Here is a 26,806-nt window from a genome sequence, read left to right on the forward strand (position 1 = left end):
TGTCTGATGCTGATAATGGGGCGATGGGAAATTCCTGTCAGAGCCGTGGCGCAGGGTGGTTTCGCAACCACTTTGGCAGGCTCCGTGTTCCACTGCAGGGCAATGAATGCGTTACGGCATGCTCACATAGCTGTCATTAAACACATTTTGGAAAGAAAAAAAAAACATAAGACAATCAAAACTAACAAGTGTGTGCCATTCTGTTGCTTCTTGAGCAATGAAAAGGCAAATATTATGTAAACGTATATTGTCTGTCATCCCTGCACTGTTAGACATGTTGAAAGACTACAGCTTATGAAAAAAAAGGAAAGTGAAAAAAGCTTTAGCAATCCCACTCACCTAATATACACTATAAATTCTGGCTGAGCTAGTTTCAACATTTTTATTTTCAATAACATGTCTCTTGACTGGTAGTTTGTGTGAAAACTAAGCCGTGGGGAAATAAGAACACATATTAACTGGTACCTAAATGTTTGGTGGTTCATAAAGAAAAAAAAGTAATGTTTGTTTTCCAAATTTTGGCTTTTCAGCAAGCAGCCTCATTCCCGTCTGAAATGTGTGCTACAGTAGGTGGCTGAAATAGCACGTGGGTGCGACGTTCTTGTGGTTGGTTCTTGGGTACAGTATGTGACAGTTGGCATCCCAGCAATGCTTCCATGAGAAGCCTCTATTATAGGGCATTCATGCAAGGATGCTAACAAGCTCATTTTACTGGCTGGACAAGCATTTGTGCAATAATGTCCTTCTTATTGGTGCTCTGTGAGACCACCCAAGAAACAATATAGTGATATTAAAGATCTTCTAATCATCTCCAAAGAGTAGCAATTACATTTAGTGGACTGCAGTATGTTGTGATGGACAACAGCGATTCAGTTTTAATTAAACTGGAAACTTGAGGACTATAAAATACTTTTTTTTTTTAAACGGTCTGGACGAAAGGTAATAGCCATTAGATTTAGTTCTCTGGACTCTTGTAATAATCTTGTATGAAACACAGAGGGTCTCATTTCAAACACCAAGATGTTTGAAGTAATATTTTACAGGTAAGACATGAATTCACTTGGCAGTCTGCCAGTGTTTTGCAAAGGTATTTGAGGTATTTTATGATTTAAATGATGCCACAGAGAGTTTTTTTAAACTCTAGAGGATGTTTTCATAATTAAATCAGAGATACCGAAAAAGAAATGAGAAATTCTGATTTAGATATAAGGTTAATTCCCTAATCTCAGCTAGTGATAAGGTGTTTAAAGGCCCCTTTACTGTATTGTAAATAGTAAGATGTCCATGTCTTTTTTTAAATGCAGGTCCAGGTGCTGTACAAATACAATGAAATTATCAAAACACTCAATCCATGGAGCAATGCAAACAGCTCGTATTACTTCTGTATCGTTGTGATGTCACAACTATGCTACATATAGGTAAAAAGTGCCATTACGGACACTCCCTGGCTGCAATAATGGCGCAGAGATGCCAAGAGTGCAGGCGCAGAAGACCTGGAAACACTGACCAATCAGAGCAGACTGGGCTTTTGCAGGAGGACGTTTTTTAACATTAAAGAATGGAAACATGTTCCAGTACAGACCTAAAATACAAGCCTGAACATGAAAATTAGCAGATTATGGGACCTTTAAAAACAAATAAGCATCACTATTACCACCATTATGTGCAGAGACCAAATGGCAACATTTTTAAAAGTTTAATTTCATATTACAGCACAGTATGGGTAATAAAAAAATAGCAAAAAGATATAATTTTATTCTTGCAATAATCTGTGGTTTCAATAGTCCACAAGTGTCAATCAACAAGTGATTCATACAATTCCTCAAACATAAATACCATATGAAATTCCAATGCTTTCCAATGTTACTGGTGTATTAGTTATTATAAATTACAAACATCTATATGTCAAGAAAAGAATAAAATACAGTAAAAAAAACTGACTGTAAAAATAATCTGAAGGTTAAAAAACGTTCTCTTACAGCTCTCCATCAAAAGGTGAATCTCGAGTTGTCTGACACATTAAAGCAAGACTAAAGGCGTTTTCACATTATCGTGGAAAAACAGCCTTTGAACGCGCTTCCTCCATTATTGTCTATGTGTTGTGACAGCTCTTCGAGGATGTCCGTGGTGCACAAAAGTTCCGATTAGTTGAATTTTGCTGACATTTGTGGGTGCAGTCAATCACTTTGGACCACAGTTTGAACTGAAAGATGGACAAAAAGACAATCACTTCTACTGTATTTTGGATTTTCCACAAGTTTACAATGATAAAACTGGCAACATATTCAGACCGTAAAAAACAGATATTCACTCCAGGTTTTAAAAAATCTGCTTTTCACTCCAACTAAAGTCCTCACACTCCCCCGCTCGCTTACGCTCCAGTCTGCTCAAATGGATTTGCATGTAGATGTAGCTACCAGGTTTTTTTTAAAAGAACAATATTTGAGCCTTTTAAATGTCGCGACCTACCAATAGTGGCACTGGCATTGTAGCTAAGGTGGTGTCCTTTGGTATAGCACCAGCAACGCGGACCGCAAGACTGCTGTTTTTCTGTTGTAAAGTGAATACGCCATAATAGTCTACAGCCATGTTAGCGGCATTAGGGCATTCTTAAATGCTAACATCAGCATGCTAACATGTTGATGTTTAGCAATTTAAATGTTCAGTTTGATGTATTAGCATTCTAACATTGCTTACAATACTTCTTGACGGGGCATGAATTTACCACACTTTATGGAAATCCATACAACACGTGAAATTTCACTCAAAAGCACAAATATCAACCTCATGGTGAGGCTACATGAAAAGTCAGTGGATCACCAAAGTCAGTAGGATTCATTATCTTTGGATTAAGGTCTGTAAAAAATTTCATGGAAATCCATCAAATAGTTGTTGAAAGATTTTGTTCTGAACCAAAACGATGGTCTGCCACTAGCATGGCTAAAATGCAGTAATAGTTATGTTACAAAACATGAAATTACATACGAGGAACAAGATCTTGTGAGGCCGTATTCTGTCTTTTGAGTGTCCATTGTCCAGTGTACTCACAGTCTATGTACCATATAACATATATAAATGTGAGATTTAATCCACGATAAAACATAACTATAATTCAGGAGTGTGTACATAATAGATCATGTAGACAAACCACATCAGTATACATTAAACACACAAATGTACTTTCTCTTGTTCCATAGCTCTTCCAACATCTATCCAGAGAACATTAAAAACATTGATATTTGGTTTACTCTTCAACAACAACAAAAAATATATACTGTAACAGACATATTTACTGCTTTATTTTCAGGCTTTTTTTATTAGCAAAGCAACAGGAATCCAAATTCCTTAAGGGAAGTGGCAATGGTGCTCTGTGAAAAACAAACTCAGTCCCCGAGTTCTTCACACTGTCCTTTCACCATCTGACAAGCAGTCAAGTTCATGTCAACCTTACTTCCATCCTTCAAACCTCCCCTGTGGTTTGGTGCTGTGTGATGGTGCTCGTAAGAAGTCCATTGAAAAAAAAAAGACTAAAACAACACAAAAAAGAAAATGGCAGCAGTGGATGGCTTGGATGACGCCCTGTTCATGAGTGAGGCTATACACCAAGCAGCATGCCCATAAAATCTGAACCGTTCTGTATTGTGATGGAGGCGCCTGCTGCGTTGTCCACAAATATGGAGGTGTACTGCCCAGCCTGAAGGAGGAAAATATACCACATTGATTCAGAAAAGATATGAACACATAAAGATACTTAATGTTTGTGTTTTTCTCAGTGTGCTGCTCACCTGTAGCTCCAGCAGCCCCTGCACGCTGACAGTGAATATCTTGCTGTTACTTTCTAATCCAACAATCATCTCCAGTGAGCTGCAATCATATTTAAAAATGTGGTCAACAATTCATGTCAAATTTGCAATTTTATAGTGCTTTGAAGTTAAAAAGAAAAAGAAAAAAACCCAAACATGAATCCCACTATGCCTCCCAAAAACTGTAGTGCCGTACTGTCGTGTCTATATGAATATAAAGCTAACACCGGCAGCCGGCTAAATTAGCTAAGCACAAAGACAGGAAACGGGGAAACAGCTATCCTGGCTAAGTATAAATCTGCTTTCCAGCACCTGAACCCCAAAGTTTAAAAACAACACTTGGAAAGAACGAGGCTAGTTTTTCGTCTCTTTTACCCTATTTATGTTAATCTAAGCTACGCATCTCCTGGTTGTAGCATCATATTTACTGTACAGGAGAGAGGTAAAAAACAAACAAAAAAAAAACAGCAGTTTGCCTTTTGTTACCTTTGGATAGAGCCACGCTAGCTGTTTCCTTCTTTTTCCAGTCTTTATGCTAAGCTAACCAGTGCAGTTGGTAGCTTTAAACATGACAAATACCGTAGGTGTGTGTTTCATTCAGTTGTTGAGATCTTTTGAAATGTTGTAAAAAAGAGAAATGCGAATTAGTTGCATTTCCACCATTTGGTTCAGAATATACCAGGCTATAGTGTAGTTTCATCAGAAGTTGGCGCTATAGGCTATGCATGGCTGTAATCCGCTAGTAAAAAGAGTAGAAGAAGTAGAGCTTGCTAACCAAAAACAAATACAAGTCACCTTGGCAATCTAACCATCTATGAGAGAATAATAGAGGTCTTTAGGAATGTGGTTCTATTGGGCGAGTTTTAATTGTTCTTTTATGTCAGCACAGCCATGTTTCATGCTTTCCGGAGACAAATATATGAATAACAAAAAAGACGCTGACAATGGAAACAGCTGATCAGTCTCATGATTTAAATGTTCGTTACATCAGAACATTAAGCACATCAACTCTTCTTTCGACAGAGGCACAAACCACCTCAAGCTTGTTTAAAAACTTTTTTGCGCATGTCTTTATCAAATATTCCATTTCCATTCCAAAATGTGCATAAAAATGTGTTGACGTAAACACCACTAGTTGCATCATTCTTCTCATCTTACTCTAGGCAAGAAAGAGAATAAGCATTTCTCCCGAATGTCAAACTTTTTCTCAAACAACTCAGTGCCCTCAAGAGTCTGTATAGATGGTTGTAATATCGCTGCAGGCTTTAACCACACAGCGAGAGCACTGGCTCCTGTTAAGTGGAAAATGCTACATTTTTATGGCAAATCAATCATGTTTGTCTTCACTCCAACTGCCATCACAATGAGCCTCATTTCACATTCTCTGCATTTTCATGTGTGGGAGGGCGAGACTGGCTGGGGCTTTGGCTTGAAAAAAAAAAGCACAAGCCAACGACTCTTTTGGGTTAGGTAACCCATCATAATAATATTATTTATACGTTCCTCTCATTGTACCAAGCTAGAAGGGAGGCTGCGGAGCTCTGCGCAGTCCGGGGGAGACTTTAGGGAGCAATTTATTCGGCAGTTTTCACTGACTTTGTGTAAATAGAAATTTTGAAATATTGGAAAGAACTCAGAACTTTCCCAACTGGATTCGTAATTTTTGTTCGCCATGTAGAAACGCTGTATCAGATACTTCATTATCTGTCTCCCACATCCCAAACAAGGGCATTTCACTGCTGTGCTGGTAAATATAACAAGCTGGCTGAAGTGTCAAAGGTTAGTCTATAAAGATTAGTTAGGCGACAGGGACGAGGGCTCTAAGTGAGAGGACATTTCCTTTATAGACCTGCTCTGCTTTTATACAGGAAATGCCAAACTGGTTCCACACAAACTGTAACAGACAACACCTTTAACAGCTCATAAATTCTGGTGACAGTTAAGGTAGCATTAAACACCAATAAAATGTCACTGTTACACAGGGGGAAGTAAACAATTTGTCAAAACAAGAACGTCAAGAATGCAAAGTGTGGTTGCTGTTGTCAGATGAATTACTTCCCAAGATCAATTTGAGCAACTTTTATTGGTGATACTAGATGGTATAACTGAGCTAATGTGTTATAACCATAACAAATGAAAACCATATGGATACAATCGTTAAGTCGAGTATATTTAATTTAGGCTGCGAGTTCTCCAGCACATTTAACAATGAGTGCGTTAACATGCACTCTAGTGTTCTGGTTTCGGGAAACTGGTCAAGACCTTTTCCTGAATTTGAGAGCCTGGATATGTGACCTGTTGGACTCCAACAGAAACCAGGATACTGTGGCATGTAAACACCATCTCCAGCTTTCTTAACATGCTCTGTTGGTCCAGAACATTAGAGGCTGAGATTTTGAGGAGTCAAGACAAAACTTGCCCAGGTTTCTCATGGTTCCACGTAAACATCAAATCAAAAAAATTAAGACCTGGTTAAGACAAGTGGACATGTACAGTAAAAGCACGGTACAGAATACCTACGTGTATCTGTGGCAGAGTGATTCAATGCAGATCAGCACCCGAACATTATCCCTGGCCTTGAGCTGACTCTTGCTCCTCTTCACCTCATTGTGGTCTGAAAGAAGGCAAAAATGTTCACAATCACTACGCAATGACGCACTGTTCTCAAAAATATATTCCCCCTTGAAGTGACTGCTCTCTAAAATCCCTGAACACTGATTGTCCTATCCTAGCTTCATTGCAAAAAATAAAAAAATATGCCTTGGTGGACACAGGATCTTAGGTTAACATTAGTGGTTCTGCACTGTAATACAAGTACAATGCTGGTTCTTTCTTTCCATATCTTCTACATGAATAATCAGTTGGTGAAGATGTTGACTGGGACATGTGGCTTTCGCCTCAGTCTTTTATCATATCAATATCTTGTATGTAGCCATCAAATACATATGTAAGACTCTTTTACAGGTTTGTCATAATAAAATGAGTCAGCTGGAAACATTAAAAAGTCAGCCAAATACATCGTTTTCAAACAAAACATGGAGCTAACATTAGCCTAATTGGCTAGCTAGCTACAACTGATAAAATTAAATGCTTATGCAACAGTAATTAAGGGGGCAGGGCTTAGCAAACAGTCAAAAAACAGTGTTTAATCAATAATGCACCGAATTTAGGAGAGTCAGGATTGTCCTTGACTGCTTGAGACTCTTATTCCTTGGCAGATATACTGTAAGACTTTGATTTACCAATGTGCACATTAGCAGAGAACTGGTAGATCCCAGTGATGGGAGCTGTGAATCTTCCGGTGGACTGGTCCATTCCTGACCCTCTGAGGAAGGCACCTTTAGCTGGTGGCTGAAACAACAGAAACTAATTAATATGTTTACATTTTAATGCAATGACATTAGCAGATATTAAGTCTAGGTACTCAAGTACACTTCAGACACTCAAAGGACTTGTCACACAAGCATTTAAAACAATAAAGATGTCAATAAAGTTTAATGGAATCATTGCAATCGAGTTCAACTTTGGCAACCCACGAATTGAATCCTATGATCAACAGCTAACAGTTAAATGTTTTGTCTAGATGGTAACCCAAGATTTACGAATATCTAACAAGATGGTTAAGGTTCGGAATAGACCACAAATGTTGTCATAGGTCGTCTAGAAGTGAGTCATGTGAGAGTTTTTGCGAGTTTTCCCAAAGCTAGACACGTAGACACAACCACAGTTGACGGAGTTGGAGAGTATAAACTGGAGAAATAGCTTATTAGCTGTGCTGCAACATCAACTATAATTTGTGCCCTCCTCTGTCACAGTATAAAGTTATCCACAAATGAGAAATGGTTTACGATACAAGTGTGTCTTTTGAATAAACTGTCCCGTAAGCGCCAAAATAACAATAGCTAAAATAAATAGCTAATAGCTAACTGACAGTTAGCAAGTTCACAAGCATTTCCCCAGCAGTAACTCTAAGTTGAATGAAATGATGTACAAAACATCACTTTTTTTAACATTACATTTATTGAGCTTGTGTTTTTATTAAACACGAGAACAAATTGTCAGGGGGAATAAACGGAACAGTAGTAAAGAGAAACCGCTGAGAACTAGCACAAGCCGGGTTCGCTAGCATGTTAGCAGTTAGCTCACCAGCTACAGTTTACCAACTAGCTCTGCAAGTTGTCACCAAGCAAATATTCTGTGAAGACATGCTGATGAGTTTCACTGTTCCACTTTACAGGGGTGATCAGGCTTTAAGTCCCCTAAATACATTTTAAATCCCTTGCCTCCCTGTGTCCTTCTTCATTGTCTTTAAGCCCTTTAACACCAGGCCGTCGGTCAAAGTTGGGCTGTCAGTGAGCATCTGTTGCCCTAATTTTTACGGTGGGTTCTGCACCTGTGGATGATTATCTCAGAAGATGTTGGAACAAATTCAAAGTGTTGGACCCTTTGCAGTCACTTGGATATCCATCTTCTACAACAAATCCTTGATCATTTTGTAGAAAGCTTTATTGGCCGATAAAAGGCTGGAATATCAGTTCCCTCTGATATTTTTACGTGACTCACAAAAGGAGATTTCACCGCACACAATGTGACTTCAACAATGCAGGAATCAGGACACCATAAGATGTTGTACCTTCTACATTTCTTACAGTTGTGAAACCGTGACATTATGTAAGCGTGGTTAAGTCAAAATCGGTTAATCTCGCCATCCCTACTTCTGACTGCAAAAAAACATGTAAAATATCCTTACAAAGCCATAGTAACATGCCTACTCTAACAAAGTGCTGTGTTAGCATGTTAAATAGTTCGGCAAAGCATAATCCTCCCTCCTCCAGCCTTGTCAGCCCATCCCAACAGGGCATAGTTCTTCCACTACAGCATGCTGTTTCAAACAGTGTCTATTTATGTCCTCTCCACACTTTATTCCAAGTCAGAGACAGAGTGCCTTTTGTATGCCGCCCAGAGAGCGATGTGTCGAATTGAAAAAAGTAGATATTTTTGACCAAAGAGCCAGTCTGAGTCTTAGAGTGGCAGCTCATGCTTTGCCAGTGCCAGTTACCAGTGAGGGGATGATCCTCTCATAATTCCCCCACATGCAAACTAAGCGATGATTACCAAACACTCGCTCTTTCAAACACAGTTAAGACAGAGAAGCAAATGGGTCAGAAACAAAGCGTGTAACCATGCAGAGGAGGATTAGCCAAAACTTTTCTTTTTCAGCCATGCACAGGGAGCGAGGCTGAACCAGTTCATAAACATTTACTTTGTTTCAAACAAACATACTGTCTGAAAGTTCTGGAGCTCCACCAGAGTCTTCTTGTCGACCACCACAGGTCCCTTGAGCTTGCAGTGGAAAGCCTCCTCTATTCGCCGGTAGGAGGTCATACCCTCCAGGGTGAGGAGAGCCGTAGGTAGCTGGCTAGGGCTGATTTGTCTGTCCAGTGCTGCTGCTCTCCTCTCTGTAGCCTCTGACATAAACAAATCCAAGTTATTACAATGTAGAATGAGTCATTTTAAACTATTCTTTTATGATAACATGATGAAATAAAATGTTTTGGACATAAAATTGTGAAGATTCAAAGGTTGATCTGTAGGATGTCCCTGTAAAATCAACGAATGAGGAGCTGAAATGTGTCTGGGCTGGACAATCAGCAAGTTTCTACCTTTAATCATGTCTTTGAACTCCTGGAGAAGAACTTCCTGGGTCACTTCAGCTCCAGGAGAGCCAGGAGGTCCCTGTGGGCCAGGAGGACCAGGAGGACCAGGTGGGCCTGGCTAGTGGAGGAAAGACAAAACATGTACCCTCACGCATCAAATGTGATCTGATGGAAATCATGATGGAAGTTTATCTTATTTACCAATTACTGTAGTTCATAAATAAATGATTATCTAGAATCAAGTATTTGAAATAGTGCAAGACACACAGTCCGTATATTGGGTTTACCAGGGGCCGTTTGCGTTTGCGACACTTTCCAGGGAAGTTGCCAACCGGTCTTTTGACAAAATCCATCCATGATCCCAGTGGATCCACTCGCTGGTTGTCTGCGATCTGCAGCAGAAACAAAGTCATTCTATGATTAATTAAAAATACTGTATGAAAAACAGGGTATCAAAGAAAATAACTGTACAATTAAGCATAGCTCATAACAGGCTTCAGTATGATGTGATTATATCATGGCAAAGGGGTGTTGTACGCAACTATGACAGTTATGGACAGATCCCAGCTGGCACTTGACGTCAGTTTAACGTTAGTAGGACGTTGGACATGCGTTACATTCGAGTTGGCAATGAAAATCCAGTTGATGTCAAAAAGTCGGTTTGACGTCAACCTCCAACAACGTTAACAATTTGACGTTTAGAAGTTGTGGGACTTTGGTTACTGAACAATACAACTTAAAATCAAAGTCAACCGACCCCAGTATTCAACATCAAATTGACGTTGGTATAAGACCTTGTCCTGACGTTGAATTTTGAACGCATGCGACATCACAACCTACATTCAACCAAATGTCAACATCTAACGACATGACACTAATTAACCGATCGAGGCAGTGATACACCAGCAACTCCCATATTGTGCGAGATAAAATTTGTGTTTTTGTCAAAGGAGTCTGGTGGCTTTGAAGAGAACATAGACAGCAGCTTCAGTTCCCTGTCGGAAAGGGAATTGTCTGACGGCAAGGTAACGTATTTTTGCAAGCCAGGAGTCAGAGTTCATCTTAAATGTTCCCTTTTTGTAGCAGGTTTCAGATCAGTTTGTTAGTTTAATTTTTTCTCTCTTTCGGAGTGATATTTAGGCCGCATTCACATACCCTCCGGTAGTTCTGGCGAATTGCCGCAGGGTTTTACAGCGGTGGAAGTGTCACTTAAATGGCCCGTTTGTGTGACACCCTGTTTTGTTCTTTAATCCCCTAATGTAGCACAGGTAGACTTTATATTTCACCGTTAGGCTATTGTTTCCGACCGCTCTTGAAGGCAGTAAAAAGAGCAAGAGAGAAAAGAGAAGCAATCTGTTGTTAGACAAACTCCCGGGCAGTTAAGTGCTTGTGTTTTATAGCTGTTGTATGTGGCGATAAGATTGCTTGATTTGAGCTACCCGTTATATACTCAATAATGATATGGTGAAGTGATGGCATTTACTGTATTTCTATAGCACATTTCATACAGAGTTTACAAAATTCACAGTAAAATGAATAAGACACACGTCCCAGTAAAGGAGCACAAGATTTTAATAACAAGGAACATTTTTCACAGATGCAGCTACCACACTGTGTTCTCACTCAATTCTTACAGCATTTAAAAAGTGCTATTTACCAGATTCATTATAGAATTTATATCTAAATAATTTTGCCCAAATGAGGCATGATGCAAAGTACCGTACCTACAAAACTAAATGCAATGAGTCATTATTTCTTCCTTTAAAACTATCATTGGAAACTCTTGCCCTAAGATACAATTAAATGGTACCAGACACTAAGGAAGGTCACACAGGGAAATCCCTTTCTTTCTCTCTCTCTCTCCTACCCAGTCGACTGCAATTCCTCAAAGGAGCCTTTTTTTTTTAAATTTGCCATCTAGGTTTAGCCACAATTCTTCTCCGAAAGCTTCACCCCATGCTTATTTTTTCTTTCCAGATAATTCACTCAGGTGCCACGTCAGTTCTTATTTGCCCAATGTGCTCAGATGAATGTAAACAAACCTTGATTTTTTTGTTTTTTTCAGCACATGAAAATTTCCATGAGCACTCTGGTGAAAAATGAGTCTGCCCCGTGTACTTGTGATGTAGATTCTGTGGATTGCAGACCTCAATTACTGTAGTTTATAACAACATGTCAAAATAGCCAACACTTTCTCCGTCACCACAAGACACACTAGTATTTTATTTTTTTAATACTGCTTGTCTGAGTAATGTAATGACGGAAAAATTTAATAAACAAGATAACAAATGTATATACAGCATGTATACCGGGGCGAGTGATGATTTAAGATTGTTAGTCTGTTTCCTAACTTCTTCTTATCTGAAATAACTCATTTATAATAAATCACTTCATAGGAGACTGGGATCTGTTAGGGAGATAAGAAACAGTCCAAGAAGACCTCTGGAAGAAGCATTTCTACGCACATTGCTACAACTGGCGTGTTGTCATTTTGGTAAAATGTGAAGCTGAAAGAATTCCAGCTTGATTCTAACCTTAACCCTTCCCCAAAATGTCAAGTGCCTTCAGTTGAGATAGAAGAGGAGATAAAGACGAGCCATAGAGGTGAGCTGCCTGAAATGGAATTTGTTTAGGGTTGGCAGCGGGACACAGATCACTTATCTACAAAACCAACATGACCCTTTCTTCACTGTTTAAGACTTGCCTCTAGTTCCACCGCAACAAAGTTACTCCTTGTTTGTCTTTTCAATATACCGGAATAAAAACTTGTTTTTTTTATATTTGCGATTTTGCGGCAGCCTCTCCCTCCCTCTCTCTCTCACCCCCCCTGTCTCCCTCTCTCTCCTTCTCTGACAGCAGACAAAATAAACAACTTAACAGGCGCTGCGCCGGCTGCATGTTGGATCAGTCTGTGTTTTTGTTGTGATTTTGAGGTTTGGAAACAGATAAAAGCAGCAAGACTGATTTGGTCAAGACAAGAAGACTTTTACACTACTCAATAGTGTTTCCATAAGACTGGGAGCCTGGAGGACAAACTGCCTTTTCCCTTGACATGTCAATTTTTCACATTCATTAACATACCACCATATTATGGGAATAGTTTCTTGGGAAATACTTGCAATAAGTGATTGTTTTTGTTTGTTTTTGTTATAACTGGGCAATATGGGTGCAGTAGAAACAAGTTGATACAGTTTGGGGAACCTGTTCACAAACAGTTGCTTTATTATCTACACATCCAGCAGTTAGAGCAACATTTTCATTCATTGGGAGTCGTGTTTGTGGTCACCTGATGAATGCAAGTGCAATATTGTCTCTCACTCCTGATGAAAATATCTGGCTCTTAAGCTGCTATGGCATTTGGTATTTGAAGTGTATTTAAAGATTATTTGTGTTCTTGCGGAGAGTTAGATAAGAAGATTGATGCCACTCTCATATCTGTCCATTCAATATGAAGCTATAGCTAGCAGCTAGCAGCTAGTCAGCGTAATGTAGCATGGAGACTGGAAACAGGAGGAAACCGCTAACCTGGCGCTGTTCGAAAAGTAACACACCAGAACCTCTAAAGCTCACTTACAATACATCTTATTTCTTAAATTCCTACAAATACTAAATGCTTTAGACTATTTCTTGGTTGGTGTTTGGCTTTGAAACTTTAAATAGGCTTAAATATAATAGATGGATATATACATATATATATATACTCCTTAAATCCATGTTGTTAATTAAGATGCGATCATATGGAAAGGAGTTTTAATTTGGATAGAAGAAGCCTTCTGGTTTCCTTTTGTAGTCTGATTAATATTGACCAATCACAGTTGAGCAGGCTTTGGTTGCATGCAGGTAAAGAGTCTGTATGGAGAACAAAATTGGCAGCACGCACTGGCCTTCATGCAATCATGGAACCCATCAACTATGTCTGACGACACTTTAACTTTTCATTAGCTTTCCGTTATTATTTATCTGCACTCTGTCTATAGACACTGTCTCTAAACTCCAACTCCATTGTCATGTCTTAATCTTCTAATCAAACTGTAAATGACCACCTCTCGGAATAGGAAGTCTTTGCCCGGATATCCGCTGGCTACGCCGGAAAGCCTGAAATACTAGCCGTTGCCCCAAGAGGTTAAATTGTTGTCAGACAATTGAGTTTTCTGACACAATGTTTATCCTGTTACTACTGAGAAAGCTCGGATAGCTTGGCACATACCATCACAGAAGTGCCTGAAAATGAACTCACATTAGACAAAGTCCATTGTTCAAAGCAGATTCGAATATAAGAGTTTTATTGTCAATGAACAGCATTCTCTGTAATCATTCAACCGTGTTGAGTTGTCAGGTGACATGAAAGCTTGCAATAAAATCCAATGTGTTGTTTTTACACTTCAGTTTTGTACAGATTAAACAAACAAGATATGACATGTTCAGTAGTGAGCTAAAGAGGTGCTGGTAGATACATTTTGTTACCTTTGGATAGAGGCCGGTTAGCTGTTTGCCCCAGGTTTGAAGTTATTGTGCTAAGCTAACCTCATATTAGCTGTACAGACATCAAATTTTCCAAAACTATTCCTTAAGTGTAGCATTAGTGTGCATGCAACGAGGGTGTGTGTAGTCTTTTGCATTTGCTTACCAAGCTTCCCCCCTTGGGATCAATAAAGTGTTTCTATTCTATTCTACTGAACAAATATTAACATGTTGACGACGAGGTTGCGGCTGTGCTGCGGTTATACTAGTATTCTCTGCCCAAGGCGGTTTGAGTATATTTCCACTGGGCCTGATTATAAAACTGTTCATCACCTCAAGACAGCTCAGAAGACACCCAAACAATTATGAGAGCAAGTGGGTGCTAATTCTAAAAAAAAAAAAAAAAGAAAGTCAAAGCGTGTTGTTTATATCAGTGTCATAGATCATCGTCTTGCTTTTGCAGAGATATGAAATAGTGCAAGTTGGCCCACACGTGTGACTTATAATTACACATCTTAGCCATTCCCTACATAATAATAAAAAAGACAGCATATCATTGCCAGGAAATCAGCCATACTCTGAGGTTGTTATTCTCTTTAACACACGCCATTGTAATTAAACCATTAAAATTTTGCCCTCAAGGATTTTCTGTGCTCAAAGAAGAAAGGCTATGACCAAGGTAATTATTACCTTCACCTCTGAGCTAAAAAATAACAGCAAATCACTGTATAAATAATCAAAATCATCAGCTTAAGGCATGCTGAACTCTTTCCATTAAACAGATTGCGTTTTTATTTTAAGCATGTGCACTGTCAGAGCGTAACACACACTATACAGTGACAGCTGGGATGGCTCCCACAACCTGCCAGAAGAAAATCTGATTCATTGTATGCAGGTGAGTCTCTGTCTCGACTGAGAACATCAAAGAACTCACACAGGCAGACATGAAAACCATATTGCTTGATGACACAGAAAGATCTGTCAGAAGCGTTCAATCTCTCACTCGCTGCTATTGACTGTGGCGTAAAGTAAACTATGGATTCCCTGGCATATATCTGTATCAGCACGTACAACTGGTGAACAAAGTGGGGAGGGAGCAGATCCAGGTATCAGTCTTAGAGCTGATGAAGAACACCAGGGCTCTGGCTTTGATCAGTGCTGATGTGTGGGCCACAAAGTGGCCTCATCTGTCAGCAGGTGTGAGCACACTGCTTTCCAGCACGGACCGAGAGAACGTGTCAGGTATTCTGTCTAAAGGTGAGAAACTTTAAATCTTCTCGACAGTGTTTATCCTCGTTGATGGGGCTCTAAATCATCACACACCACCGAGGTTTCAGATCTTAAGAATGGGATGCATTGTGTCCAGAGTTTGGGTATTCACATCCTACACCAACAGTGTAAAGATACTCAATTACAAGTAAAAGCCCAGCATTCATAGTTTTACATAAAAGTATTATCAGCAAAATGTACTTAAAGTCCAACACATTTTAATGTAAAAACGACTCTGCTATGGGTAAGATTGTTTTAACGTGGTTTCCTGCATAGAAAGTAAAAAAACTCAGAAGGGGCTGGAGGCACATCTACTCTTTCTCCCTCATTGAGAAATTCTGGATCTGGCCTACTAGTCCTGCCCACCGATGCTTGTGCTAGGTTGAGACTCTTCAGAGACTAGAGCCCCTCGAGTGGACGGACGGACACGGAGCTTGGGGCTGCACGCCCATGGAGCTGATGTTTGTGATCTGCAACTAAGTTATAGTTTCAGCGTCCTGAACACAGCGTCAGTCAGACACAGACTCAGATAAGGAGTCTGTTGTGCACTAAAGTAGTCGACTAGCAGACGTGTCAGAATGGTAAGTGTAGTTAGCGTCTTTGATTAGTTTTATGTTGTTTGTTAGCTTGTTAGCTTGCTACTGTCAGTAGCTGACAGCTATTATGGCAGTGTGTTTTCTCTCTGTACTGACAGTCCGCTCTGAGCTGGAGGTTTCAGGATTAAAACAGAACAGTTGATCGTTTGGCTCTCCACTTTTAAGCCGTCTATACAAGCGGACCTCTAACATCACAGGGGACCCCTTACATCCTGGACACACCCTGTTCAGCACCCACCCCTCAGGCTTCTCACATGGGCAGGCTGCTAAGCACATAACTCCCCCAAAAACAACTAAATGCTGCTAATTCAATAAGTGCAATAACTTTTAATACTTCTACTATTTTCCACAATTTTATTTTTATATACGGTGTGTAACTGTAAATATTGAATTGGTCACTCTAATATAAATATATTTCGTGCAGTTTCTGTACAGTATACAACTCCTTATTTTTCTATTTATGAATAGATATATATTGTATATGTATACATTATCATTTATTTGCACTTATTTATATATTGCTGCCAAACCAAATTTTGTGTTTAACATACAATAAGAATACACTTATTCGCTTCCTAGTAGAGAGATATACTGTACAAGAAGAGTTGATACAAGCATTTGGTTAGCTTAGCTTAGCAGAAAGACTGGAAACAGAGGGAAACAGCTAGCCTGGTTCTGTCCAACAGTTACAAAAATCCTCTGAGTAGTTGCCAGGTAAAGAAGCCCTAAAGGGTCATACATTACATACATTTTATTTCCTGTCTTCCTGTGATTACAAGATAATTCCCCTCCATTTTCTTGTGATAACAAGATCATTTTGATCCGTTTTCTACGAGGTAATTAATTTGATAGAAAATGAATGAAACCCTGTCATGTCATGACTCCTAAAGACTTCTCATATCTTGAAGAACACTATAGACAACACATTGTAAAACTCCTCCCTGTACTGGTATTTATGTTGTTGTAATATATTGTTATATTAATGAGGACATCAGGCTCACTTACACCTCTGATAAAGCTGAAGCCTTACAAAACGTCTTCTTAGATGACACACACTAATGTGAACATTATCTGTAATAAAAATGCATAAAGTTGTTTCAGCCTATGTCAGGCCTTGATTGAAGAGATATGTGCTGGTGATCCATATTCTCCTGCTCCTCTGACATCGCTACACCGATTCCCCAGGTCTTAAAATTAATTATCTCGTTATCACAAGAAAACGGAGGAAATAAAATGTATGTAATGTATGACCTTTTCGGGATTCCGAAGCCAGGCAACCAGTGGAGACTCCAGGAGTTACTGCGCCCAGCCAAGAAATAGTCTATCATATAAGCCCTCGTAAAAATATGACGTGTTAATATTGTGTTGGCAGGCGGATTTTGTAACCGTTGGATAAAGAGACGTTTCCTCCCGTTTCCAGTCTCTACGGATCTTTGTTGTTGTTGAACTCTCTGCTACAAAGTGAATAAGTGCATTTCCCAAAGTGTCAAACTATTCCTTTAACTAATTTGTATACTGGTGGGTAGATAGAGCTGGGTATCTTTTCAGGTTACTGGTATCGTGATTTTTTTAAAGCTATACTGATACTAATAGAGTACTTATTTTGATACCTTTTTTTTTTACATCACACGATACTTATGTGAATGGAAGCATTCAGTGGCCTGAAATGCTAACACCACTCCTCCCCATCCAAATGATGAGGAATCCCAAACAAATAGTCATTTCTAGATCTGGGTACAAAAAAGATCGAATGCAGGTATTATTTGACTAGAGAAGTTTCTACACTACTTTGTACGGTATCGTGTGTCAATACCCAGCACTACTTGTAGGTAGTTTAGTCCAGTGGTTTCCAACCTGGGGATTAGGCCCCTTCAAAGGGTCACAGGATAAATCTAAGGGGTCATGAGATGATTAATGGGGCAGTGAACATGAAAAACACAACATTCTGCAATCGAAACCTTTTTTTGGACTCATTTCTAATCTTCTTCTGATGCCAGGTTTGTCTTGAACAGCTATTAAAATGAAGCCATCTGAGAAGATTAGAGGAGAAATGTCTCCTTAGGGGAACTGCTAACAACTTGACGGACATGAGACATGCACTTCTGGGCTTGCAACATTAATAAACTTTTATATTGGCTCCGCAGTGGAGTTGCAGACGTCTTCCCAGCCTGTGCTCATACTGAGATAACATCTTTCTCCTGCTCTTTGCATTCTCTGATTTGCTCACAGCTCCCCATAACTGCCCATAAGATCTCACCTAATCCGGTTGTCGCCAATACTATAACAATTTGGATCCAGTTCAGGAAGCAGTACGGATTGCAAAGGGCTTTGCTTTTTTCCATTTTTGTACCGACCCTACATTTCACATATGGTCAGATAAGGGCCTCAAAACGCTTAATGACCTATATGACGAAGGTGTCTTTGCGTCCTATGCATTTATGCCGGACAAATACAGCCTGCCTAATAGCCACTTTTTTCGGTACCTTCAAATAAGACATTTTATCCAAAAGCAATTCCCACATTTTCGGAACCGCCCCCCTGAAGCTTAGATGGACCAATTCCTGTCTCTGAACTTACAACACAAACGATTGATATCTGTCATCTATAATAAGATTGCTCTTCTGAGCCCAGTCCCCACAGTCTCACCTAAAAATGCATGGGTAAAGGATTTGGGGGGAGACATTACTGATGACCAGTGGAGGGACATTCTGAAACTGGTCCAATCATCCTCGATTGGTGCAAGGCACGGCCTATTACAGTGGAAGGTGCTCCATAGAGCCCATTACACCAACGCTAAATTGGCTGAGATATACCCTAGTCACAGTGATGCTTGTAACCGCTGTAAGAAGTCCCCAGCCTACCACGCACACATGTTCTGGACGTGCCCGAAGCTTGCTGAATTTTGGTCCAATATATTTCAAACCCTCAAACAGACTCCAATCCCCTGACTGCTCTTTGGGCTCCCTCTATCAAAAATCTGCCCATTACTACACAACGTGTCGTGGCCTTTACCACCCAGCTCGCCAGACGTAACATTGTCCTTAAATGGAAACATGTTTCCCCACCGACTCATAATAGTTGGATATGTGAAATTTTACAATGTCTAAGGTTAGAGAAGTTAAGGTTTTCACTGAGGGGCTCTTTGACAGCATTCCACCAAACCTGGGACCCACTGCTGACTCTTTTTAGTAATAGTCTTACTGTTACTCCTGATGATGCTGAGGATGCTCCCTAGTGCATGGAAGGAGATACCCCCCCCCCCCCCTCTTTCCTTTTTTTTGTTTTCCTCCTTCTTGAATTACTCTGTTTATTTTTGCTATTAGTAATTTTTTGACACAGAGCCCCAACTACACACTACTTTTTTTCATAAAAAGGGACATGAGCCAAAAAGTTTGGAAACCACTGATTAATCGTAAACAATGCATAAGCCTATTATATGTATTTTATGAAAAAAATAGAAGGGCACATGGAGATCGCACACATCCATCAAGGCATGCTTTTTCTCACAATGTTAATGTAGCGTATATTTTCAGTCGGGAACAAATTTTTCACATTATTCCAACACCACATGAATGCAGCTCAAACGCCCTATCTTGCAATGTAAATAAAAGCGAAAAATAATGAATGTGTCTGACTCGTGATTCTTTCTAGGTTAATGTTACACCCTTCCACCAAGTTTCATGAAAAACGGCCCAGTCATTTTTTCCATAATCCTGCTGACAAACAAAAAAGCAGAAAAACTGAAAACGGAAAACATTACCTCCTTGTCGGAGGTAATAAAAAGTACCTAACTAACTAACTAATTCTAAAATAAATGTCAAATACACATAGTTAAGAAGTACTATGTTTCCATCTCAAATGTAGGAGTATAAAGTAGTATAAAATGGAACTACTCAAGTACAAATACTTCAAAATTGTACTTAAGTAGTTACTCTCCACTGCTTTATCCAGGGCACACAATAAAAGTGAACAGAGTCTGTTTTATCAACCCACAGCACAGTGAGTTTCGAGCTTTTTGGGGTCAATTAGGAAATCAGTTGTAATCATTGTTGATAATTCACAGAGGCCTTATGAGATTTTATTACCCTGAAAAGAATAGTTTTAGGTTTCCATGGATGATTCTTTTTATGTGCACAGCTTTAAGTGGGTTTGTCATGTAGTTTGGGGAAAATTAGGTTGAATTTATTTGAAGCAATAAAATGGAAAATATTTCCCTGGGGCTGCATGCCACCAAAAACACAAACACAACTGTTAAAACATGTCTCTGTGGCTGCAACCAGATACTGAAACTCTACTCTGTTGCAGGCAGCTCCTGAATTCTTCCATGTGCACAGTTGGACTTATTTTCCTTTCTTTTGAGCGCTATCTGTTTTTCTACCTGTTCGCACACACGAGACAACATGAAACTTTTTGCTGCTGATAAAATAAAATGTTGCACAGGCAGGTTTAAGGTTGGACAGGATGATGGAGAGCCTTCTGTAATCTCTTGTTTTTACACCCCTGTACTTGTCCCTGTGCAGTCATCCATGCATGGGTGGACGGGCCTAACGCTGGGCCGATCCCGCCCCGGGAGGCAGGGATCCCCAGGCTGTGTGGGACGAGGGGATCCTGGTTACCTGCGTGCATCCCAGTCGTCATGCATCCACCCCCGTGTTCCCCACCGCTGCACTTCACAGAAAAAAGATTGCCTTGAGGATTTATCGCCGAAGAGCTAAATACAGTTAGGCATGCAATGTTGACTCTGTTCTCTTCTCACTGTGTTATTACTCAATTGGCAAGCACCGTGTGCACAACATAATTACTCCATCACACTATGAGGATGCTGTTATTAGTTCAACAAATGCTGAAGGAACACTATTTGCAAGTGTAAATGAAATATAGTTATTATATAATAATATAGTTGAACATGCTTCCTAAAACTTATGGCTTGATTTAAACATCACTGTTGTCTCAACAAACAAAAGGTGTGTATATATTTATCATGTGAGAGAAAGTGAATAAATTTGTGTTTATGCTCAAGAGATCAACCGACACAGTCTTGGCTTCCTCCTGATATGAAAAAGCAATATAAGCTGAAAGACTTTGAACGTTGTGTGACATCTGTTTTGTGCATGAATTATAGGTTTGAAATTGGAGTGAGTGCTCATTTTCCCTGTGGTAGGTAAAATGAGCTGATGAAAAGCACCAGTGATCTAGATCCATCTCAGGTACGCAGGTTTTTTGCCCTGTGGCTCGACTGTGGGCAGAACATTTTAGCTAAGTCGTCATTAGATCTTCCTCCTTTTATATTATTCCTTTGTGGCTCTACATTATGTTACATAAGTACACACTATAAATGATTCTTTTTTCTTCTTCTTACTTTTATTATGCAACCAATTTGCCCTCTGTCATGTTAAGTAGTTGGAGAAATATGATATGTGGTGACACCAACAGAGATACAAGGTATTAACTGAAACTGTAACTCTGTTAGATGCTGTGTAACTGATACATTTCATTGTTTTTTGGCATCTATAGAGAGCTGCAGGGATGACATTTTTGTAGGCCAACCTATAAATTAGCATCGCCCTGATTCCCCCGAGAAAAAGCCAACGGGAATTTTCCATTAGATTTTGGATAATTGTGGAAAATAAGCTCAGCTGCAGTTGAAAGTTTATGATACTTACACATTTTGTTCAGCAAGATAATCTTCATAAATGGACACCACTTTTTTGATTTCTGAAGCGTAAACGCAGAGGGCAGAAGTAAAACGCCAACTTTCGGCCTAACAAACTACACAACTGATTTTCTATGTTTGGCGTGATGATGTTTTATGTCCCTGACAAAGTCTGCATGCAGCCACTTGTAAGTAACCGTCTTTTTTAGGAGAGAAAATACTTGGAGTATTTACCGTCAATCTCTCGAGTCTGCGTTTGGTTAACACAGTCCTCATTTCATTTTGCTCTTCTCAACCGTTGGATTAGAAGTTTGGTACCACTCATGTTTGTTTGGTAACAAAAAAAGCTAGCTGCAGACAGTTAGCGTAGCTTAGCATAAAACCTGGAAACGGGCAAACAGCTAGCCTGGTTTGGTCAGACGGTAAAAAAATGTGTCTATCATAAGTTATATCTAACAACGTTTACCACATATAACCCCCTTACTTTGTTACTTTTGGTCAGAGCTAGGCTTGTCGTTTTCCCCCTGCTTTCACACTTTATCCTAAGCTAAGCTAACCATCTCCTGGTTGTAGCTTCATATTTACTCTTCAGATAAAGTTGTATTGATTGTTCTGTGCAAGGAAGTGAGTGTGCTATTTTAGGTTTTATTTGTTTTTTCAGATGCAAAGAAAATTGTGGCACTAAATACTTAACTGTGTCAACCCATTCTTATTATTGTAATTTCCTTTATAGAACTGCACATTATAATGCACATCGTATGCATTTGCAGGTCAATCCGAAATACCATCCTTCACTGTCAAAAATAAAAATGGCCATCTTATGTAGACTAATCAACATTATAGTTTTTCTTAAAGCTGAAGCTTTAGTTGACCAATGTACTGTTAAAGTATGTGTAATGATTCAGAAATCATAGTTTCAGGAACATGACCTACACAGGATAAGAATCAGGCAAGATTAAGGGATTTCTATCAATCTGGCTTCAATCTGAAGCTATTATAAATTAAACTAAATCCAAATAAAACAGTTGTTCTGTCTTTGTGGAGAAAACATAACACTGTGCGGTTTATTTTACTTTCAGATTTCATATGTAATGACAAAAGAGTTGGCTTTTTTCACTCTCTCTCAGATGACTTCATCCGTGATTTTTAATGACCTTTTAAGTCGTCTGACATGTTGAAAGCAGAGTTCACTATTGTGTAACACAGACTATAGGTAGTTCACACCATCAGTAGTGTATGGGAGGCGTGTGCTCTCACAGTGGCACTGTTTCCTGTGGGACTCGGCCTTGTTTCTTGTGTGTATGTTGATCCAAAAGGTCCCACACACTGCTGCATTAATCATCACTGGGGATGAGAGAGAGGAAACAAAAACCCTCGCCTCGGGCTAAACCCAGCCATTACTCAACACGCCAGGCGTGATGTTTGACTTGACTCCCTCAATTACAGCCATCAGAGATCCCTCACTGCTCTCAACAATGACAGATTCCTCTCATCTTTAGAGAGCAGAGCAAGAAGGCTTACATATGTGCACCTTTTACATATTGCTCTAAAACTGTACAACATGATGGTTCACAGAGATCCCGGTTGTTTGAAATGTACTTCACTTATCTCATTAAAAAAATTCCACTCACAGCACAACTCCACACCTCACTATTGTGATCACTTTCAAATGGAAAATCTCCCGAGGAATGCAGTGTACTGCACGCTGCCAGCAGCCCACACACAGGATTGGTCAGATAGAAAGCGAATGCCATCATAAGAACTGTTTCCACTGGGCACAAGGGAAAAACATGTAAATGTGGAGTGTAAATGTTTGGCTTGTTTGAGAACACAAATTTCTTGCCAAGACAGCTCCAATGGATGTGTTGTTTTCTCTGGGACCTAACAGATGTGTAATAGGATAAACTTACAAACTACCCAAGAAAAGCAAGTTTACCGCTTTTCACGGTGTGTGGCACGCTTTTCTCCTTTTTGTTGAACAGAAACAAGGACGGATAGGGTGGCACCAACAAATGCAACCTTGAATACAACCACTTCCACAGATGTCAAGCTTAAAGCTCAGGTTCTCATCAGAGGTGACGATGTTTGGCAAAGACACTATCTGGCATAACACTGCGTCTTAAGAGTGATTATGTCATTACCCTCTGATTGTGGGAGATGAGATGAAAAGAATGTTAGAGAGGGAGGCACAGGGGGCTAATCCTCACCGAGGTGTTCTCTTTCAGGACCCTTTCTATGGGGCTTTGTGAGGGGCTTACACGGCATGCTGCCCCAGTTTTCGGGGCCGCACCGCCCCTATCGGATGTCCCAGACACAGCGGAGTCAGACTAGGCCTGTGAATGACAGAATCAATGGGCTGGGAACAACATCGCCATAGGTCTTTAAATATCTGCCCACCTAACTTTCCCAGGAGTTACATCATGGCAGCGAGCCTATAAGGGACCTCAGGGGAAACAGTGTTTGTGAAAACACCCGGCTCCCTTGCGGGATGAGACGGAGGAGTGAAGTCCCAGTGGGGTGCAATCTTCAGCAGGCTTGAGGGTTGACACAAGGTCATCCTTCATAGCCTCTGCTTTTACAGGGCAAACCAAGTCAAATAAACACCACCAGGCCACAACCACCTACAATGTGTTCTTAAACATACAAAGGAGACCTCACTGCTTGGTTTCAAGGCGGAGGGAAAAGGCGGCGAAGGTTACGGTTAGGGATTCCAGAGCCTGGCGGCTGGTAGGAGCTGAAGGGTGGTATATAGGGCAGTGAGAGTTTGAGAATGCCAACATAATGGGTGGGCTGAAAGCAAAACAAATAGCCTGTTGAAAACCCTAGCAAATATGCAACACCAGCAATAAACCAATAAATAACAGAGTCAGGGGCCAACTGTTGCTCCTGAAAATTGAATTGTACTACTGTAATGCAGTTTTGCAGTTGGGTATTTTTCTACTGAAAACATCATCGGCTTGTAGACTTGTTGTCATAGTAAAATGAATCTTCAATAATTCTGTTTCTTACTTAATTTCCTGCAGCAGAGCTCAGACTTTAAATGCCTTATTTTATTGTATTTAATCTTAACTCCTTCTGCCTGATACACGTAACTTTTCTACATCCTGATTTGTTCATTTAGGCTGGAAAATTGGTTGAAGACACCCGCAGCGCACACTAATTGATGCATTGATCAGCCTTTAGATGTCCACATTCCTGGCATACCTCCGGAAGACATCCATTTAGTGTTTCACACATTTTGGTCCGTCTCGCTGTCTGAAGCTTGACCTAGTAGGGCACACCTGTCCTGTCCTAGTTTTTACCTTTGCCACAATTTATTTGCCCTGCATAGCAATCTGCACATACAGTATCTTACATATCTGCAGGTCAAACTTTAATCTCCATTACGGTTTTTCTGTATGCAGCATCATGATGTATAACAGGCTTGAATATCAAAAGAGTCCTTTTGACATTTAGAGAGTTTTACCTTGATGCTTCCGCCGACCTCTTCACTGTTGGAAACAGTAGCATTGAAGGTCTCTGTGTGTTGTGGGGTGGCCTCCTTCTGCCTTTTTCTCTCCTTTTTGGCATCCACTCCATCCAGAAGGACACACTGAGTCCAAAACACTGCAGCCACCACGGCCAGAGGCCCAGCCCCACACCACATCTTCACGCTTTTTCTATCAGCACCAGAATCCCTGCAGAAACAGCCTGAATCTTCTAGTGGAGGACTGATTATACAGAAGCTTGAGGATGCCCACAAGACTCACAAGACACAAAGTCCCAACAGGGGAAGGAGACTGGAGGAATGCAACTTCAGGGACTCCCCGTCCAAGAGACTGTCAGACTGACTGCTGCCGCCGTTGCTCCCTTCTTGATGAGCTCTCAGCCAGCACAACGTTGCAGGGGCACTGTTAACTCTAGCCAGAAAGCTAGGGAGGCTTACTCAACTATGAAATGTGTCAAGCAGAATGGTCCAAGGGAATGACAGATCGGCACAGATCTGACAGCAAATAAACCCATTAGTGAGATTTTTCACGCTTTCTGCTCTGTTGGGGGGTGAGGTGTAGAGGGAGGGGGAGGGGTGGGGGGGATACAGGGGGGCAAAAGAAGAGGCAGAGAGGAGGAGCGTCCAAAGCCGAGGGTGGGCGGTGGGGGGGCTCGAGATGGATGGCAATATTCTCTTTACCCCTCCGCTCTCTCCTGCTGTTTCTCACCCTGAGCGGAGGATCTAGACTCCAGCAAAGTTGCGTGATTGCAGGAAAAGCTGCAAGATCCACAAAAGTCAGGCTTTCATCAGAAGATGTTCTGAATCTGTCTTCCATGCACCCCGCGGGGGATGCAGAGTGAACAAAGCCCAAGATGGAGATGGATGAGGTCAAGTTTTGATCCTTGCCCTGCAGCCGCCCTCTTTTCACCTCGCCCCTGTCACAAAACTTTACAGGTAGCTCTTCTGCCTGACACAACTAAGGTGCTCCCCGCGCTAACTCTCCCAACAAGTCCAAGGCCACGTGGAAGTTTCACACTAGAGAGCAGTGATTTGTTGTGTGGTAGGTCCCTTTTTTTTGTTGCTGTTTCACTCCCCGTCTTTCTTGTCTCAGTTGCTCCTTTGCTCTGACTGAGCTTACAGGAGGGCTCACAGTGGAGTTTTATCATCACCCTTTCTCCCTCCCGCTTCTCTTTCTCCCCCACTCTCCCACTCCCTCTCCCTCTCCCTCTGTCTCTCTCTCACACCGTTTCTCTCCCTTGCCTCTATTGGCAACCCTACTAGCTTATTCAGCTCTGTTTTATCTCATAGATGAAATGTTCAAGCTGAAGAGGTTCTTTGGCAGACAAGTTGTGTGCGTGTGATGTGTATAAAGTTGTGTATCTGTCTGAGAGTGTCTGTCATTTTGGCTCAATATTAGTCTACACTACCAAAGCCCTGTGTTTACATCCACGCAAGAAATAAAAATGTACTATTTTGTGACTTTGAGGCATTATCTTGTGTAATCTGTCGCTTGAAAACCTGCCAGAGAACCTTGACTTTGACTGTGCATGTTTGTTTTATTCTGTGTTGACGTTCGGGAAAATGTTTTCACTTTTCTGAATGCTCTCAATTAGGAAAACATTTGAAGTAAGTGATTATAGTTACTGTAAATAGTTACTGTAAGTACTGTAAATTGCAGGTTTCAGTAAATAACATGACTGATGTGAACAAATTATTGGTTTGGGTATTCCTACAATCAGCTAATTTGTCTAAAAGGAAGTCAGCCCTCTTGTACTCATATAAACATAAATAACATGTTTGCTACCAGATTTTTTTAATTATTTGTTTTACTTTCAACTTACATGTTTAGACTGCTTCTTTCATCTACTTGATATTATTACATTTTAACACACTGCCAC

The 26,806-nt window shown here is 40.4% G+C and overlaps 1 protein-coding gene across 1 annotated transcript; it reads right to left on the minus strand.

Annotated features, from left to right (window-relative positions):
• Positions 1-1,718: 1,718 nt before the first annotated feature.
• On the minus strand, positions 1,719-26,020 carry c1qtnf12 (C1q and TNF related 12). The gene is made up of 8 exons (XM_083920664.1): positions 24,906-26,020; positions 9,748-9,852; positions 9,467-9,578; positions 9,087-9,271; positions 7,046-7,154; positions 6,324-6,417; positions 3,786-3,864; positions 1,719-3,694 (listed from the first exon to the last, which is right to left on the minus strand). Exons 1-8 carry the CDS (start codon positions 25,083-25,085, stop codon positions 3,596-3,598), a joined length of 963 nt encoding a protein of 320 aa, XP_083776790.1. The 5' UTR covers positions 25,086-26,020; the 3' UTR covers positions 1,719-3,595.
• Positions 26,021-26,806: the final 786 nt, after the last annotated feature.

This window comes from Echiichthys vipera, assembly GCF_963691815.1.
Source record: "Echiichthys vipera genome assembly, chromosome: 9".
NCBI classification, from domain to species: domain Eukaryota; kingdom Metazoa; phylum Chordata; class Actinopteri; order Perciformes; family Trachinidae; genus Echiichthys; species Echiichthys vipera.